The 18,696-nt window shown below is 36.0% G+C and overlaps 4 protein-coding genes across 6 annotated transcripts; all 4 read right to left on the bottom strand.

Annotated features, from left to right (window-relative positions):
• Positions 1-576: 576 nt before the first annotated feature.
• LOC104806859 lies at positions 577-1,790 on the bottom strand. Of its 2 annotated transcripts, none has more exons than XM_010531947.2 (4): positions 1,574-1,790; positions 1,305-1,445; positions 1,096-1,221; positions 577-932 (listed from the first exon to the last, which is right to left on the bottom strand). In XM_010531947.2, the coding sequence occupies exons 1-4, from the start codon at positions 1,646-1,648 to the stop codon at positions 843-845; spliced, it is 432 nt and encodes a 143-aa protein (XP_010530249.1). In that variant the 5' UTR covers positions 1,649-1,790; the 3' UTR covers positions 577-842. The 2 variants fall into 2 exon arrangements, with proteins under 2 accessions (XP_010530249.1, XP_010530247.1); XM_010531945.2 differs by having other exon boundaries at positions 1,096-1,230; positions 1,574-1,780.
• A 2,616-nt stretch (positions 1,791-4,406) lies between these two features.
• LOC104806860 lies at positions 4,407-6,141 on the bottom strand. The gene has a single exon (XM_010531948.1). It carries the CDS (start codon positions 6,002-6,004, stop codon positions 4,844-4,846), a length of 1,161 nt encoding a protein of 386 aa, XP_010530250.1. The 5' UTR covers positions 6,005-6,141; the 3' UTR covers positions 4,407-4,843.
• Positions 6,142-9,001: 2,860 nt separating this feature from the next.
• Positions 9,002-11,941, bottom strand: LOC104806858 (tubby-like F-box protein 8). 2 transcript variants are annotated; one of them, XM_010531943.2, is made up of 6 exons: positions 11,791-11,941; positions 11,554-11,592; positions 10,487-10,943; positions 10,297-10,384; positions 9,989-10,121; positions 9,002-9,885 (listed from the first exon to the last, which is right to left on the bottom strand). In XM_010531943.2, the coding sequence occupies exons 3-6, from the start codon at positions 10,832-10,834 to the stop codon at positions 9,168-9,170; spliced, it is 1,287 nt and encodes a 428-aa protein (XP_010530245.1). In that variant the 5' UTR covers positions 10,835-10,943; positions 11,554-11,592; positions 11,791-11,941; the 3' UTR covers positions 9,002-9,167. The 2 variants fall into 2 exon arrangements, with proteins under 2 accessions (XP_010530245.1, XP_010530246.1); XM_010531944.2 differs by lacking the exon at positions 11,554-11,592 and having other exon boundaries at positions 11,791-11,940.
• Positions 11,942-14,246: 2,305 nt separating this feature from the next.
• Positions 14,247-16,999, bottom strand: LOC104806857 (WAT1-related protein At1g43650). The gene is made up of 7 exons (XM_010531942.2): positions 16,783-16,999; positions 16,612-16,674; positions 16,272-16,388; positions 15,936-16,176; positions 14,993-15,151; positions 14,747-14,898; positions 14,247-14,564 (listed from the first exon to the last, which is right to left on the bottom strand). Exons 1-7 carry the CDS (start codon positions 16,956-16,958, stop codon positions 14,420-14,422), a joined length of 1,053 nt encoding a protein of 350 aa, XP_010530244.1. The 5' UTR covers positions 16,959-16,999; the 3' UTR covers positions 14,247-14,419.
• Positions 17,000-18,696: the final 1,697 nt, after the last annotated feature.

Here is an 18,696-nt window from a genome sequence, read left to right as displayed (position 1 = left end):
TGCCCCCGAACGAGCGGTTCCGGTGGGCCAACGCCGAGCCGGAGGATTCCTTCTCGTCGAGCATTCCGATTGCCAAATCGATCAGAGCCTTCTTCGCGCGGCGGAACTGCCCCTCCCCGAGCAGCCTCTGGACGCTAACCCCGGTGAAAAGAATTCAGTGCTCTGCTACTCGGGTCAGTTTGCTGTAAGTATGGCTGGATTACATGTAAGAGGCCGTAGATGTTTCTTTCCAATTCCCTCCATGGAACTTTAGATACATCTCTGTTTTTGTGTTACATGGAAGACCACGCTTCCATCAATGTCGGCTGGCTTTGCTTTCGCCTATATGTCTCATCACCATCACTAGTCGATGCTGCACTAATGAACGAAGAATTCTGGCTTTTTATTGGTGAAATCGTTGGTTCCTTTTACCGTATGAGCTGACCCAGAAGCCAAAGAAAGGATCATGCAAGTCTATTCCTCCACATGGGTAATGTCTTCCATGTTATGGGAGGAAATTTCAGTAGCAACTCTTACTTGTGCTTCAGTGCAGAGCTACCATTGCTTTTAGGGCATTGTATGAAGAGTATGTATGTATATATATGTAAAGCTGTATCACTAAAACAATCTGCAAAAGAGATGGTGATGCTTACATGTACGTACTATATTACTCGATTATGTGCCATTGGTGCTACAGAAAGTGAAATTTCTATTAATAGCAAAACATAGAGGCCATACCAAAAAAAAAAGAGTGTTACTCGAATCCAACATCATTAAGCTCCATTATTTAGTTAGTGAAAAGAAAAACACAATTTTTGTGGGGGAGAAAATGACATGATGATGATCATCATCCACATCCATCCCTAAGTGCAGATGAACCATCTTCTTTTACCACTTGACTTCACATTCCTTTTCCACCCTCCCTCTTGCTGGTTTTCCTCTCTTGGGATCTCCTGCCAATCATCCACCACCATATTCACATCCAATCTTTTTTTCGGTCTATTCAAAATATATACACACGCATATATAGAATATCGAGATATAATCGTCGAGGAAAGGGAAAGAAAAAGCTTTGGTGTCATCTACTACTGCAAGAACTAGTGAGATTTTTCATACCACTTGATATTTTCTCTCGAATGGGCCATCTTTCTTGCTTTCCAAATGCCTTCCTCCATTCTCCATTTTTCCGAGATCCGATGTTTTTAACTTGGCGTTGCACGTTTCTTCCAGCTCCAATCTCATCTGAACCACCTGAAGCACACTCCCGATGAAACGTTTCCAGCTTTTTTCAATTCGATAACGGTGTTTTAAATAGATTGCAGGACCTTAAAGAGCCTTTTCTCGAGCATGGTGAGTCTATGCGCAATTGATCCTCTATGCTCTACTTCTTCAAGAGCCAAAGATATGTCCTTGCACTCGTCATCCTTGGTCGTAGAAGCCAACTCACTCGGCGTAGAACATTCCATCTGGAAAGGCATCCCTTGAAGTTTAGGACATTGAAATTCGACAAAAAAGAAAAAGAAAGAAACAACAAATGACAAGCATTCTATATATACTACACACATATCAGTGAAACGAATATTCTTGGTATTACCAAAAGTTCCAAACGGATCAACCGCGACAAGAGAGGCAAGGGTCGATCAAGTTCTTGGGATGCTCGTTGATCCATGGCGGCTTCTTCTCAATGGAAAAAGAAAGAGAGAGGTTGATCATTGGTGATAAACGAGATAAGGGGAGTGGACAACAAGAAAGTGATCATGTGAGATATGGGCATTGAATTGCAACCGCCTTTCAATTATTTCTTCTTCCGAAGTCAAACCTTTCACATTAGAATTTGGCTCACACGCCCTCAAAGGGAACCTTATAGTTATGATGATGGCCACATGATTTTTTAATTTCTCCCAATTATTTAAGGTTTTCGTTTTTTTAGTTTTCAAATATCATTTGTTCGTTTGAAAAGTAATGACATAATTAAACAATTTAACTATTTTTTTTAATCTAAAACCAAACGGTTATTGGTAACATATTCATAAGAATAAACTAAAAAAACTTAAATATTTGAAATCTAATTAGTTGTATATTTTTCCATGATCTATGGATTACATATACCTTCACCAATTTATAACGTTTTGGGGTTCAAAACCCAAATTTGAAAAAATTATATAAAATCTATATTTGAATTTTCCCACAATAAATTAAATACTGGATCATCAATTATGTTTGGAATCATTTTTTATATATATATAACGAACTTTGTAATGAGAAGAGAACAAAAATGTGATATTTCCATGCTTTGGGTGGCGAATTAAAATAAAGTAGGCGCGTGCAAATGAGACGCTCGTCAAGTGCGTGGGAATATAGTTCCCCCTTATCCCGGACTGTGGCAGTTGACTGACATGTTTCTGGCATTTGGCCTTATTTGCCTTTCCCGATAATTATTTTTTTAATAGGCCTCTTGTATATTGTGGGCCTACCATTTCATTTATCTGGGCTTTACTTGAGCCCTTATTGGGCCTTTACTGAGCCTATACACATTTTGCGCTCAAGAATTCTTGTATTCACACTTCATGCACCTGGGTGATAGCATGGATTCGATATATATATATATATATATATATCAATTTGAAGGTTCTTGAATTAGTATTTCGGATATTAATATTTAAAAATCCGATTTTATATTCAAAGACCTCGGTTTGCGCTGCCCAGATATAACCAAACCAAATCTTATTAATTATTTTAATCTTTTAGTAAATATCAGAAATATTTTGTAATTATTTTAGAACATCGAGAACAATTCCGTAATGTAAACAAATAAATTAAGAGTAATTATACAATTGTTTCAAAAATATATAAAAAATGTGTTTTTATAATTATGTCGGATAGTCTACCTTTAATTCGCGAAAACCGACTTTGAATTCGATCTATGAAAAGAACTTGGTTTACAAATCCAAAATTGAATCCGAGTTCATTGGATATCCGAATATCGAATAACCGGTATAGACATTGGCCGGTTTGGTGTACCACCGGATGCACAAAATTAACCAGAAACCAGTCATGATAATGCCACTTCACCCAAAGTCACATTACCTGAATAGAGGCCAAGTTTAGTCCTGGCTCCAGCACTTGTGGCCCCTTCAGCATCAGAATCTCATGACTCTGCTTTAGCAATCCGCCATTAATGCTGAGCTTCAGCTATCTTTCACTGTCTGTACATGGAAACATCTGGGGTCAGCCACGACCCTACGGCAATTAAGATCACCGAAACTCATAATGCTAACCCCGAGAATGATAAAAACAAGGTTTTGATAATCAATGCTTAAGGGCAACTAAACATGACAACGCCGATGATCTACGGAGGATAACGAAATCACCCGTGAATATGCATTCCCGGGTGAGTTTTCTGGTTCACCCATCAACCAGAACCGTGAACGAAAACCATGAGTAAAAAGAATAACATCATGGGTAAATGGAGTGAACTCCTAATGTATGAGGAGAAACTAAGGTAGTTTTAACCAGTTTTCTCCCAAGAAACAATACTTCCGGTGCACCAGAAGCTCATTTACGTTGTTGGCAGTCGCTACCCGGTCAAGATCTGTTCGAAATTAGCTCACTAGTCATGTTCACAACCTTCAGCATAAGTGTGTGTGGTCAGGACAGAGGGTGGAGACAGTGACAGCAGAGATGTGGACAACAGATCCAAGAACTAACTGAAAAAAAAAAGATATTCTTTTAAGGTAGAACCACACAAAGATTGAATGAACAGGCTGACAGCAAAAATGCCCCCACCAATAAAGATCATGCCAAAGCTATGCAGGCCTAAGAAGTGTGGAAGAAACTACTATGCGGGCACTTCCAAGATCCAAGAAAACCATCATCCCAGAATCGTTTGGTTGATGTTAACAGCTTATTTACACATTAAGGCAAGTGGGAGCGAGCAATTCCGACGTACCTTGATATCTTGCATGAGATATCAACTTCGCCTGGTTTTCGTACCCAGTCGCGTTTTCCAGATGCCCAAATTCCTGTCTGAATGGAAGGATCACAGCCTCTGAAAGTAGCAGAAAGATCTAGTAGAGAGATATCAAACCCACAGAAGAGAATCCGCAGGTGAGTGACCGAAGTTTTCAAGCACTGTGTGCTGGAAAAAATCATAAAGATCCAGCATCATCAAGCACCTGATAATTCAAGAATCAGAAGAAAAACAGTCCTCATTCCGAGTTTTCGGAGTTGACATTCCAGAAACTACATTTCACCATGAGAATAACAGAGGAGAGATCTCTGAGATGTGTGAACCAATTTATTGAACATGACAGCAGAATTCCCACAGCAATATGTCCCCACAGTAAACAAAATCAAACGATCATGGAAGAGCAAAATCTGAAAATTTTCTTGCTCTCCTTTATGAAACTTTGGTATGTTAGTTCTGATGACAAGAAAAGGAAAACAAGAATGTATACTTCTCCCATGTACAAAACAGAAAAGAAACAATAACGAGAGCCCGAAGAAACGAGCCAACACCATAGGATGCAATCGACACCGACATCAATTACACAATAGCAACAGAAGGATGGACATCATTAGAACATCACAGACCGAGGAGGTCGACTTTCATATTCCTAATCTTCTTTACACAATATGAAGTGATACATACAAAGATAGATAAAATGAGCTCCCTTGTTACCCTTTTATAGATAAAATGAGCTCCCTTGTTACCCTTTTATTTCTTCGGACTCGAAAGTGCCTAAAATGTTTCTTCTTCAACCAGTTTTCTGCTCTGTTCATGTTCTTCATGTCCAAACCAAACACCCCACAAAAAGAAAATGCATTTCAAGTATTCCCCGGAATGAGTCGTCTAACCATGGGATCATTCTGAAACCCTTCCAAGGGAATCAAGTCCCTCTGTTCGGCTACGGACTATTCGATGGAAAACTTCTCTCACTTTCCTCTCAAATGGGTCTAAACCCTGTTTCAGAGCTTCATAAACCTGTACCAATTCCTGCACTCTATGCTTCACCTCAACCTCCTCCTCCTCCGTCAATGGGAAGTGAACTGAATCTGCTAATTCTCCCACCAATCTCGAACTTCTCTCAATGTGATGAATCTCTCTCAGCAATCCACAAGCATTCTTTCTGTCCCTTTTCTTCGATTCCTCGAGGATCCTATCGTGCAGCAACATGACTGGAGCCGCCCATTGGAAATGCCTAGGAACATAGAAATGCACTTGTAAGCCCCGGTCCTGGCAAGGTATCGCCGCCACGAGAACCCACATTACGAACAACAAAATCGACGTCATTGTGTAAACCGGAACAGCGAGGCCATTCGTAGCCATGATGTCACTGGCTCGAGGAGTTACCAAGTTATTCCCTATAGCCTGCAATTGCCTAGCAGCAGACCACGACCGCGAAACGCTCCACGAGAGCGACCTGAAATGGCCCATGGAACGGTGGTGGTTGTCCTTGTTGCGCCCGAACGAGCGGTTCCGGTGGGCCAACGCCGAGCCGGAGGATTCCTTCTCGTCGAGCATTCCGATTGCCAAATCGATCAGAGCCTTCTTCGCGCGGCGGAACTGCCCCTCCCCGAGCAGCCTCTGGACGCTAACCCCGGCGCCGGTGTCCAGCGCGCAGGTCACGATTTCGATCAGCTTCTGCCACTGCCTGATCTGCTCGATCCCGTCACGGATCGCGTTGCAGACATCGAGCGCCTTGACGCTCCTCTCGAAGTAATCGGCGATCAATCGGTCCATCTGAGGCTTCTGGAGCTGAGACCTGTGGTTGACGATAATGGCGCGAAACTCCTCCTGGCAACAGAGAAAAGCATCGAGGAGCTTCCCAATCCACTCGAGCGAGAGAATCTCATCGGACCCGGAGACAGTAAGATCGACAAACCTCTCGGTGACCTGTCTCTGGAACGAATCCAGCTCAACCTCCATGGAAGTAGGCTCGTGAGCTCCCGTGGAATCCACCTGGTCACGCCGAAGGCTCAATAACGACCTCCCAAACGATCCCTGGTAATCCGTCGCTGGCATCCTCAAGAAAAGTATTTCCCGAAAAATCGGATTTCCGAGAAAGATAGGTTTCGCTTGAGAAAATTCCAAAAAAGAAAAATCTCCCTTTTTTTTTTCTTAGGCTTAGAAGAGAGAGAGAGAGTGATGAAGAAAACCCAACGAAGGAGACTGGGATTATAAGGGACGGATTTGGACCGCGTTTTAGGGTGGCCTGGTTGAGAAGGAGAACGACCTCCACTTTTTTTTCTTTTTTTTTTAAATGTCAGTCTTTTTGTTAAAATCATGTTAATTGAATTGAAATGGAGTACTTATGAATTTAAACATAAAAATAACTTCTTCTTTTTTTACAATAATTATGAAATAAAAAATAAATTGAAATTATATAGAATAATTAAAAACTGGTCATAAAAGTGTATATAGTTTTTTCTAAATTTAAAAAATTTAATTCGATAAAACGTGTAAAATGAACCTTAAGCTGCAATACACAAAAATTAATCATTGGAACCGGTTGGAAATGTTTGTACTATGCGACATCATTGAATAAATATTTGTTATTAGTACTTCACATGTATTAGTTATTGTCAGATTAGATTTTCTTTTAAGGGAAATGGGGAATTTTATCACATGAAGACATTGATCTTGTAATAATAATCTAATTGACTATCTAATCTTACTTATAATATATTATAAGACAAGATATCATATGATAGTCCATAATTTGAATTTAAAATAATAATTCCAGAAATAGTATCAATATCAACATCTTCTTAAATTATATTTTCTAAAATTTACAATAACTTCAAAATATTAATAATAATTTATTTGCAATTAAAATTAGGTCTACGTCTACATTATCTCTTCATTTTCATTCATAAACTTTTTATTTTTCTAATCTGATGTCATACAAAATTTTATTAATTTTAAAAAAATGCCTTCCTTTTTTTTTGGTTACTCTCCCAACATGCCGTGACACGTGTCCAGGCTCTGAGGATAGAGATCTCCATTTTAAAAGAACAACATAAACTTTCGGCCGTTGGATTGGATGTCATATATTTCTAGACTCAGGAGGCTGTGACAAATAGGAAGTGAAGGAGAGTTCAGAAGATGGCACGTGGAGATATTAGGACAGAGCTGTGACGGAAAAAATGTACCAAGCAATGCCACGTGGCAAATACAGCTAAGTCTTCGTTGGCGCGTAACAGAGACAGACGACTTGGTCCCGTCAGCTCTGATTTTCTCTCTTACATGTTTTGAAATTTTAAAAATAAAAAACGAAAAACGAGATATTATGCATAGACAGTCAAACGAGAAGCCTCGGTTTGCAATTTGATACGTGCACCTTTACAAATTTTAAAATATCAATATTATCTTTGATTTTAAAATTCAATATTTTATTTGTAGTAATCGTATTATTTTTTATGGGATTAAAATATTTTCAAAAAATTTTAATGTTTCTTTCGTATGCTTTATCTTATTTTGATATATAAATATATATTTTTTTATTTAATATGATAAATTGTTCAAATTGCTTTTTTATTGTAATATATCGATTTATCTTTCTCAATTATTTTATTAATTTACTATTTTTTTCTTTTTTTTTTTTGTTAAAGTAATTTACTATTTTTTTCATTCATTTCATTAATTGATTTCTCTTAAGTCATATAACAATTCAAGTGCTTTTGACGATACTTCTAATAAATCGATATTTTTAGATATTTTTTTAAGTTATTATTCCTCAAATATTTTACTTCTATCATTTTTAGTTCTCGATATTTTTTTTTATAATATTAGCAAATTCAAAAAGAGTATAACTCAATTCTCTAAATATGTTATGAGATATCTCTACAAAATCATTTTTTAATCATTTTTGTAAGGTTGTTAATTATCGATATAGTTTTTCCTAATTGTCTAAGATATGATATTATTGTTGATAGTGGGTTTTCTATCCTTAATATTAGGTTCAATCACAATAAAGATTTACTATTTGATTCTATTAGTGTCATTGATTTTTTTTTTATAGATTAATGATTTAAATAAATCATCTATTTTTATAGTCTTTGTTTCTAAAGTTAAAATCATGGTGACTCTTAGTAAGCACATATTAATGAATGTGCTGTATTTAAGAATATATTCAAATAGAACCTTTTCAATTTGGTTCCTTTTATAATATATCGATTATAATATAATTCTCTTTCTTATTCTTTTATATCATTGATATTCTTCGGATATCCGTTTTTTAGATAACTATTGTATCTTATTATTGCTTTCCCATCCTCAGTTTTAAATTTTAATGAAAAGTATGATATTTTTCTTTTAATGTTTCAAATTGTTTGTTCTCAGAAAAGTTTTCCATATATTTATTATATTTATAGAAATCTATTTATTTTCTCGATACACTTTTGTTCCAATAGTTTTTTTTTAAAAAAATTATGTAGTCTTTCTAAGTAGATTTTAATTTTGTCTATTTTTCTTTTTCTTTTTCAATTTTTCAGGATTTTGATTAATGATTATATAAAAAATCATTTCAATAATATTATTTAACACTAAGTTTATTTTTTATTTTATTTACGAAATTATAATTAATATCATTATCAAAGATTTTCCTAATGATTTAACAAAAAAAAAGATTTTCCTAATGTAATAATCGATTTTGACTGTAAATATTTTTTGGAATAGCTATCACCTTTCATTGATAACGGAATATTTGGTAATGATCATTTTTATTGATTAACATTAATGGAAGTTGTTTGATAAAATATTTTTTTTTTTGCATTTTAATAGTAATGGTAATTCTTTGATAAAAATATTCTTTTACGTTATATGTTTGATGGCTGTTCTACTCAATGTCATTTAATTTTCGTAAAATAAACACGAGTAATTAATAATCAACGTTATGTATAACATATGAGTTCAATCATTTTGAAACCCCTAGATCTAGATTTGTCAAAGTTATGGTTGGAGTAATATGCATTTTAAAAGGAATATTTGCAATATTGGCCAATTAAAGACACCCGGAAATAAAAGTCAAACAAAACCAACATTTCAACAAAAATAAGAAGAAAAAGAAAAAAAAAACACAAACAGCATTACAATACAACCAACAGTTCCTAAACTCTAATCACATTTTCTTGTTACTCATGTTTTTTTCTTCCATCCCCCGAGTTGTAGTCATTGTTTTTTTTTTTTATTCACATGCCAATTTCGTGTCGAAGCTACTCAAGCAAATTGCAAAAGCTTGAAAAGCAGAGAGTGGATAACGATAGTCCATGGTGAACATGTCCTTGCCCACTTTCCCAAACTGTAATATGATCTTGTCGTGGTCGGATTGTCCCGGCTGCACCGCCGGAGTCGGGGCTCCTGCTGCTGGCTGAGTCGTGGCAGCGATCAGCTGGAAATTCTTCACCGAAGCAACCGTCACTCGCCCCCTGAAGTTCAGGCACCAACACTGAAGTTGCTCGTGCCACCTTGGAGGTTTATTCTTAAGTACCAAAGGCCTTTCTTTTCCTTCGTTCTCGTCTTCCCCGCCCTGAGGTCCGACTATGTCAGAGAACCGTGTACTGCTGAACTCTACCGAGTGATCGATTATCTTTGATGACCCAATGCTGCGGAAGGATTCATCCAGAGCACGAGGGAGAAGCTCGGGTTGGCCTGGGACACTGCCTCCAGGTTCCAGAGCCGAGGCTGGGATAGAGTGCATGATGCAATGCATCCTGCGTGGCCCGCGAGTGCCAAGCACGTTTAGCTCGTAGCTGATATGGGCAATGCTGTAACTTCCTGTCGGGACTTTGGGAGAGACTTTCTTGGAATAGAACCTCCGACTCCGGCCCGGTGGTGAGAGCTGAGAGTTGTTGTATGGAGGCTGAGTGTCATAAATTATGAACTTGGTTCCTAGGAAATTAGACCTGAAACAAGAAAGAACATGTGAATGCAGCTTAATCAAAGACTAAGCCTGAGTGGACTCAACATTCTAGGGAAAAATGTAGTCAAAGGGTTTCAAGTTTCTACCTTAGTTTGCCTATGTAAGTGCTGCTTGATCTCGAGATGTTGTCTGCGTGCATGGATATCACGTACTCTGTGTAAGTAGTTCTTCGGGTGCGTTTTGCAGACAGCAGAAACTTGCCATTTTCAACAAGTAGAGCTGAAGAAATAGAGTCCGGTTAGAAAGAACGGGGATACACGGTACAGTTCCAAGGAGCTTAACTGTTAACTTGCAAGTTCATACACAAACGTTTTAGACAGTAGAAAGACGAAACCTTTGTATTTACAGGCAGCCAGACACAGAACGCCAATAAAACAGCAGAAGAGATACTTACCCGGACTAAGACAAAGGTAAAGATGATAGGTTAAATTAGACTTGTCCCTCTTGATGAAACACTGTATTGTTCCATCCCTAGCACCTGGCTGTAGTATCAAAGTAATATGAACAACTGTTAGATATAAAGCATTTCGTGTAACAATGACTAGATGATTTCCGCCAGAGACAGTGCCATAACGGAAACTTGCCTGTTTCAATGAAACCGGAAAGGTGATCTTCCCAGAGAACTCAGGACTCTTGACGATTTCCTTACACATATCTCTCCAAGACCTGCAAACAGCAGCACAAGCCACGACGTGCTTGCGAGCAGGCCAAGTGCTCTCGCTTTCCTCCAACCTTTTTATCACATCCCGAAGCAGTTCGGGAGGCAGACTTGCCCAACGGCTGTTTTGGACAATTACCGGATGATCATTCGTTTCGTGCAACGTGCCATGGGACTTTGCCCTGTGAAGACCCGGAAGCCTCACTTCGAAGCTACGCCTTGACAAGCTTCCAATGCTATCCCTGACGTCACGAACTATGCTGCGGAATGACATTTACTGGACTGACAGATAGCTTCAAACTATGTGAACTTTTCCAACCATGAATTAGATTAATATACCCTCCAAGTTAAAACCCAGACAGTAATCCTCTAAATGCACGCCGCTGCAATCAAGATAAGCTTCTCTCAGATTTTGCTGAAAGGTAACAGCCAACAAAAGGAGAGTGTAGAATAGATAAATGGCTTATAGCCAAAAACCAAGGAGAAAAGGTTCCCGCAAGAAAATATGGACCAAAAACACCAAAGTGTTCAACTTTTCATCGGATTAAAACCCTACACAAATCCGATGAATTGCTGTTAACTGAAACTTCATGCACTGTTTAAATCTATCTGAGAATTCAGACAAAGATTCTAGAATCTACGCGAAAGAAACAGAGTTTCAGACGGAAACAGCCGACCCGGAAGTCAAAAAAACTTAAACTGATCCAAGATTTGGCAAGACACGACAATGAAAGGTGTTAGATGAAGAAAACATTTCAAAAGTTTGGTGGAACTAAATCGAAATCAACACGCAACCTACCAATTTAACTATTTCTTACCATTTTCGGCCGAAATTCTGGAAATTTCCAAAAATTAATGCAAAGAAAATCAATGCTCTTGATGATTTTACTACTTATTCCTATCTACTTCACTGGCTCCAAATTTGACTCAAACCCACGACATCTTCGAAGGTTGAAGAGCAAAAGAACACGAATTCGACAGTCAGACGCTAACCTCGACACCTAATCAAGCTCCGTTAGCTTCTTCAGCTTCCTATGGAACCAATCACCAACACGGAACATCCATGAGAACAACAAAAATCCGAAAAATATACTCAAAAAATAGAGATCAGATCTTTTGGTCAAACAACGAGATCTAGTGCCGAAAGAAGCCCAGAAAAAAAAAACTGCAGAAAGATCGAAATGAAGCGGCAGATCTAGTGAGACGAGAAGAAGATCAGATGAAACATACCTAAAGAGATTTGGTTTATCATCTTCTTCGTCCTCTACAGTTTAGATCCTTTGGTTTCTCTCTCTAGCCTGTGTCGACTCTTTTGGTCTTTTTCCTCTCTCTAGCAGTTTACCTTTTCTTCGTTGTAAAGAAGTAGCGGATTTCAAAAGACTATTAAATCCAATTCACCAGCTTGCATTAAGAAATGTGCTGCTCCGATTTAATACCCCCTGCCCTGCCCTTGTTAATTTTATTAAATTATATTAATTAATAGTTAATCTAGTGAATTACTTTAATTAATCAATCACCTCGTTTTTGCTTAATGAGTGGAACTCGTTCCTAGCCAATTATTCCGTCTATGACGATACTACCCTTAACGACGTTTCCTTGCTCCGTCAGTCCACGACATTCCGACCTAACGGTTAGTTTAGTTGACTCCGTTTGCTGTTTTTAGCCACTTGCATAAATTTATTTATTTTTCCTTATAAGAAATGATAATATTTTTTTTATGTTTTTTCAATGGGCAAAAATAAGGTATTTGTAAAATAATTTTTTAAATGGCGAGATTATCCTTGAACAGTGAAAATTATTTGTTTGCCGAGAAATTCGAGCATTAAAAAAGAAAACATTTTTTTGTCGTTTGAGATTTTTTTAATCGTTACTTACTCTCTCTGGCTCGACCAAAAAGTTTACGTTTTCTGAATGGAAGATTTTTAAAATTTTCGAGTAAGAACATAAAAGCGTATTTTTCACCCCGATTTCGAGTCTCAAATTAGAGAAAGATTGAACATATCTTGTTTCTGATCCCGAAATTAGACTAGACCTCGACCTAGAATACCTAATTATCCTAAAAAAAAAACTTAGTTTGCACGTCGCTACTACTAGAATTGGATCGAACTGTGCAAAACATTCGCCTTGCTACCCAAAGACAAAGGGTGGGAGGGTATCACCAATACCAAACTAAATTTCTGGTCTCGCATAAATTATAAAGTTTTTGGAAAAAGGTATTTGTTGAAATCAAAATAATAGATGAAAAATATTTTTGATATAATGCCGATTAATGGTGGTGTTGAAATAAGTGTTGTAATTTAAATAATTCCTTGATATGATTTTATGTTAGATTGGTGAAGGAAACCTCGAATCCGAGAAGAATTTTGACTTACGATAATTCATACAGTACGCAATGTTTATATGTCATGTTGACTCTTGCACAGCTGCATCATGTTTAAACCATTAAACGTATACGTGTAACATCAGATATGGTAGGATTTCATTTTTAAAGAGTCAAAGGGCATTTTTATTTTAATTAATCGTACATATTTTTTTAGGATTTTTTTTTCGTATTTTATATATACCATAATTTATTCATCACTCGATTGAAACGTCCATATTATATTATGTTTCATTAGTAAAAAGTTTTTTTTTTTTTGTGAGCAATCGTTACTATTTTTTGTAGTTCTCAAATTAATAGTAATTGCTATATGATGTATAATTAGAGGAATGTTAATCTCGTCTACACGTGGAATTGCGTAAGCGTACATGAGTAAATAAATATAAGTTATATCATTGGATCTTTCTTAATTACTTCCAGCTGTACTTAATTAACTGCCCAAAAGCTACTTGGATTATATTTATAAACTATTTAATGTACATTAAAGTTGTAATTAATTAATATTTTTATTATAAACCCACCAAGGCACATAGAAGCAAACACGTATATGCTTAAAGAGACGTCGATAAGCTACTGTATACGTCTCCATACGTGTTACATAATAAAAGCATAAACATTGTGCACCTGTGATTGCGTATATATTAAAATATCCCACAAAAGTATACCAACTTCTCGAAATGTTTAGAATATATATAATTTTGAAAAAATATTCCAACAAAAACCTTATGCTTTTTCTACGTAGCAAGCTAACCGATGTAATTTTTTATCCTATTAAATATATCAATGGATATCAAAGTTTATTACTATTTCGTATAGGGAACACTAAATAAATTACGCGCACACACACACATATATATATATATATAATATCATAAACATAGTTGGGGCCAAGACTACTATTGGGCTCATTTATATGGACTAGAACAGTCCATTCAATGCTGTAATCGCATTAATTGGGCCCTACCCTAAGGACCTCATCTTCAAAATGGCCTATTCAACAGTTTTGTTTTGTTTTTCCCTAATACTATTGATTATTTTATTTTAAAAAAAAATTGAGAATCTTATCAAATTTCATGATATCAGCACAACAATCATGCGATTTTTTTCCCTTTTAAATTTAATTTTGCTGTAACCAAAAAGAAAAAAGTTTATTTCAGTTGGAAAGTTGAGGCAATTTAAAGATCGGTTCAAGATCGATAAATATTCGCGAACCCTTGTTTATTCGGACATGGAAATGTGGGTTAATAGTTTTCAAACTGCACAAATGTATACTAATGAATATATATATATATATATAGCATAAATCTCAAATAAAACTTATAGTTGCATGCGCATATATATAGTTGGTAAAATTTAAAAAAAAAACAACAACAAATGTAAAGGGTGAGTTTCAAAAAAATATTTGAAACCACCACGACATGTACTGATGAAACAAAAAAAACAACGAGGACACGTGGCTTTGGGAACAAGGCCGACGAGTCAGTGTTGAGTGGAAATGCGGTCCAAGACGATGTTTTCCTCTTTAGTTCCTCGTTGGATGTCACCAGTTTTGTCCGTTTCTTCTCTGGTTTTCCCCCACAGGACACTGTACAGTCCTCCCACCATCAGTATCGCCCCTCCCACGCTGTCCACATCAATATTGATACATTCTAAGATATAAACGTGACATTTTTTAACATATACCATATAATAATAACATTTTCTCATGAATATGTTGAACACGTGTTTGGATTATTAGATATATATATATATATATATATATATAAAATGTGATAGAATAACGACAAAAGGAGAGAGAAAACGGACCTCCCAAGGTAGAGAGACTCTTTGAAAAGGAAAGAGGAGAGGATGGAAGTAATGATGAGAGCCAAGGGGGTGAACATGGACGTGAAGACCGGCCCTCTCTTCTCTATCGCCCACACTTGTAACCAATACGTAATCCCCGTCACCACTATCCCCTGCACAAATTCACCCAATATATATACTGTAAAATGTTAATTCAGTTATATACATATATATATATATAAAGAGGGGAATTGAAGGAACACATACGCAATAGGCGATGGAGAGGAGAGGGAGGCCGAGTTGGAGTTTCCAGACAGAGGGATCTCTGTCCACTGAGACAGCCCAAATCGCGGTTTGGATGCAGCTGAAGAAGCACTGCAGTGCCACCAGTCTCAGCTTTGCCGGATATTCCTTCATCACCTTTGTCTACCCAATTGATTTGTTAAAAAAAATATATGATTTTTCTTCTTCCATCGTTGGAAGTTTCTATATAATTGTATGCATTATTGAAAAGCACTTGATATGTACAAAAATCAATAAAAAAAATTGTAATTTCATAATATGCCGACTAGTGCTCGAGATATTTAGTTTGTAAAGGTATTGGGTTTTTTTCTTTATGGTAATTTTGGACCGGGATATTATTACAAAATCAAATGCATATGTTATGTGCGGAACACGTGGCACGTGTGACAATCTTTGAAAATGGGATTCATCGGATTCCACAAAAAGGGCCTGATTTTGACTATATAAAATGCGTTAAAATATTTTAGAAAATTATTACTCCCTCCGTTTTATAATATTTAACATTTTATTCTATTTTTTATTACTAAATAATTATCATTTTACGTTTTTCAAACAAAATTTTAAAGTACTTTCCAATTTTATCCTTAATAAGAACTGTCAAATTTCAATAGAAAATTAATGATAACATTAAAATTTATGTTACAAAGGTTAAATGTGACTTATTATGCTACTTTATGTTTTGTCGAATGATAAATAAGCTATAATTACGGAGATATGTCTGAGAAAATGTATGTACACGAACATCAATGTTTTGCCCGAAAACGACCCCTAAAGTATTAGGTAATTCATGGTGATGGATTTAGGGTGATATTATTATTATTAATATAACAAAATATTACAAATTACGCAGTTACATATTCGTGAATTAATGGTTTAATAATGTGATAAATGATAATTAGTGGGTTACCTGCAAGACGAGCCACAAACACCAAGAAGTATTGGCGGAGAGCATCGTGATGGAGCCTTTAAGCCAATTTTCGGTCGACATTGAAACGACGTCGTTTGATGCCACGTCACCACCACCACTCCTTTGGTTTATCAGACTCGGCCCTTTCACAAAGGCGAACACAAAAGCGCCCGACACTCCTACGGCCGATCCCAGCGCTTTGGCCAGTCCATGCGTCTTCTTCAGCGACAGTGTCTCCAACCTTTAGTCGTGGATATGCGCACGTTAGTACACGTACGCGTATATATGCGCACGTTAGTATACGCACGTGTAGAAACGGGGTTGTACGGTACGTACCTGAAGAGAAGAGCGAGGACAAAGGTGATGGACGGGATTGTGTTGGTCGTGGCCGCGGCGAAAGTGGCCGTGGTGTAGTTGATGGCGACGTAGTAGAGATTCAGACTCATCGTCAGTCTGTATAATATAATAGTTGTATAGATATTTAGAAAAAAAGAATGACAATAAATTATATAATAACATCGAACGCAAATCGATTTCGTTATAATGGGTTTGCATATTGCTGCTCGTAAAATCAAATCATTCCCTATACAATTCAAGAACCGCAATCTTGACTTGCGGTCCAAGAATCCGAATCCGGACTTATACCATTTTGTTATATATGTATGTATATACATACCCACATAGAGAAATCAGGAAGATCTTGACCAGCAAGACGAACGACAACGGGGAAGACTTGCCGCTGCGCAAGAGATGGCGCAAAGAACGCATACGGTAAGCGTTTGCATTGCACGAAAAAGAAAAGAAAAAAGAATGGTAAATGAGAAGAGCGATGAACAAGGAACAAAACCTCTCAAGGAAGAAGGCGAAAGGGGCCAAGACCAGAGTGGCAAAGGCTTGTCTGTAGAAGACGAAGACAAAAGGGTTGGTGCCTTGGGACACTGCCAGCTTAGAGAACAGAGCCATTCCTGCGTATATAATCTGTATAAAGAGCATCGCAATGTGTGGCCTGTGGTTCTTTTCCATTGCTCTAATTTTTTTTTTTTTTTTGTTTGGGGTCAAGTGATTGTGGTGTGTGTCTTGAGCTATTGGCTACTGCTATTTATGGTTTGCCTTAAATTAGACGTCCACTATAAGTTTTTTATTATATATTTAAATATACATTTTATCCTATCGAATCGTATTCTTTTATGATTACACGTTTATAAAAAAGTTTCAACATATCAATGATTTTCGGGGGTTAACCATCGTTATAAGAGAGAGAATATATTTAGAAAAAATCTAAAGTTGAAGGATTAGATGCTTTTCATGATTTTGTGGATTCATTACACGAGATAGAACATCTCATATCCCATCGTCATCCGTTCCACATTTTGAAACCCATGTTTTTTAATTTTCTGCTTTTTATTCTTTGATTTTAAAACATATAAATATATTATGTTCATGTCTTTTTTTTTCTTTATTGATAACGCAATCATACTTCAAATTCCGATAGTTTATCTCACGATATTATATGTTGAACAAGGACATGAAACAAAAGTTCTTCCAATTCAACTACTTTCTCATCCCGTTAGTGATCTGATAAGATAAAGAAATCATTCATCTATACTACGACCATGCATTTTCACATTTCGACTTATACGAAATATCAATTTTGATTGTCTATTATCTCCACATTATACATAAACGTATCTAAATAACGTCGTTATAATTATCTGGTTAAAGACGACGTTTGACGAAGTCAACACACGTTACTCTTCATATCATATACTCTAGACATCTTAAGTGTTAAGTGTTTGTTTGACATCTTAAGTGTTAAGTGTTTGTTTGAGAATTAACATGGAGAACTCTCCATAGTGGTCTTTAGTTCTTAAGTGAATGATGAAATATTAAAGAGAAATCATATTCATATTCTAAAAAAGATGATTTATTCATGAAAAAATAATGTATTGACGAATCATATTACGTTTATATAATATCACGTCGATGTTTATATATAAATGGAGACTATAGAAATTTATATATTTAATTTTTTAAAGGGAAATAATAAGTTACAAAATCTTTCTCGAAGGAGAGAAAGGGGAAGATTGATAGTGGAATAAACAGCGACGAAGTGGCGCTCACAGGTCAGGTTGTGCAATAAAACCAAAAATGTATTCAATTATATTATTTTTTATTTTAACTTTACCTTTTTATTTAAATAATTGGTCATGTGGACCTAAAATGATAAAATATGGCGTCGAGACGGTAAACCTTTTAAAAGTTCATAACATGGTTAATATAATATTATGCTAGTTCAGATTCTGTAGCTTTTGTATAACGATTATTAAATTAAACAATACTGATAGTTTGCTCATTAAACGATATAAAACATTTATAATATAAAGAAATTGAGTTCTATAGTCTTATGCATAATTGAAGAAGACACATTTTGCGGTTTTCACGTTTCCAGTTGTTATGTCATCGCAAATATCTTTTTGTCATAAATATTATAAATCTTACATATGTAATCGTTGTTAAATGTTATAAATTATATTTGTCATTACATATATATTCATTCCATTAATTGCTATTTTTTTTAATTTCTTTTCCCCGTCACAAAATCATTGCATATTGTATTTTACCATTTATCTTATGTATAATTTTCTTTTATTTTATATAATTTCATTTTCTTTTTGAAGTTTTTTTTTTTGATAAAATCTTTTTGAAGTTTTGTATTATAAATTCGGTTACTTTATCCTCACCACTATCACAAATTCGGAAG

Source organism: Tarenaya hassleriana, unplaced genomic scaffold, assembly GCF_000463585.1.
Source record: "Tarenaya hassleriana unplaced genomic scaffold, ASM46358v1 Cleome12, whole genome shotgun sequence".
Classification (NCBI taxonomy): domain Eukaryota; kingdom Viridiplantae; phylum Streptophyta; class Magnoliopsida; order Brassicales; family Cleomaceae; genus Tarenaya; species Tarenaya hassleriana.
The sequence above is the reverse complement of the archived record's forward strand: the minus strand, read 5'-3'. Positions and strand labels throughout refer to the sequence as shown.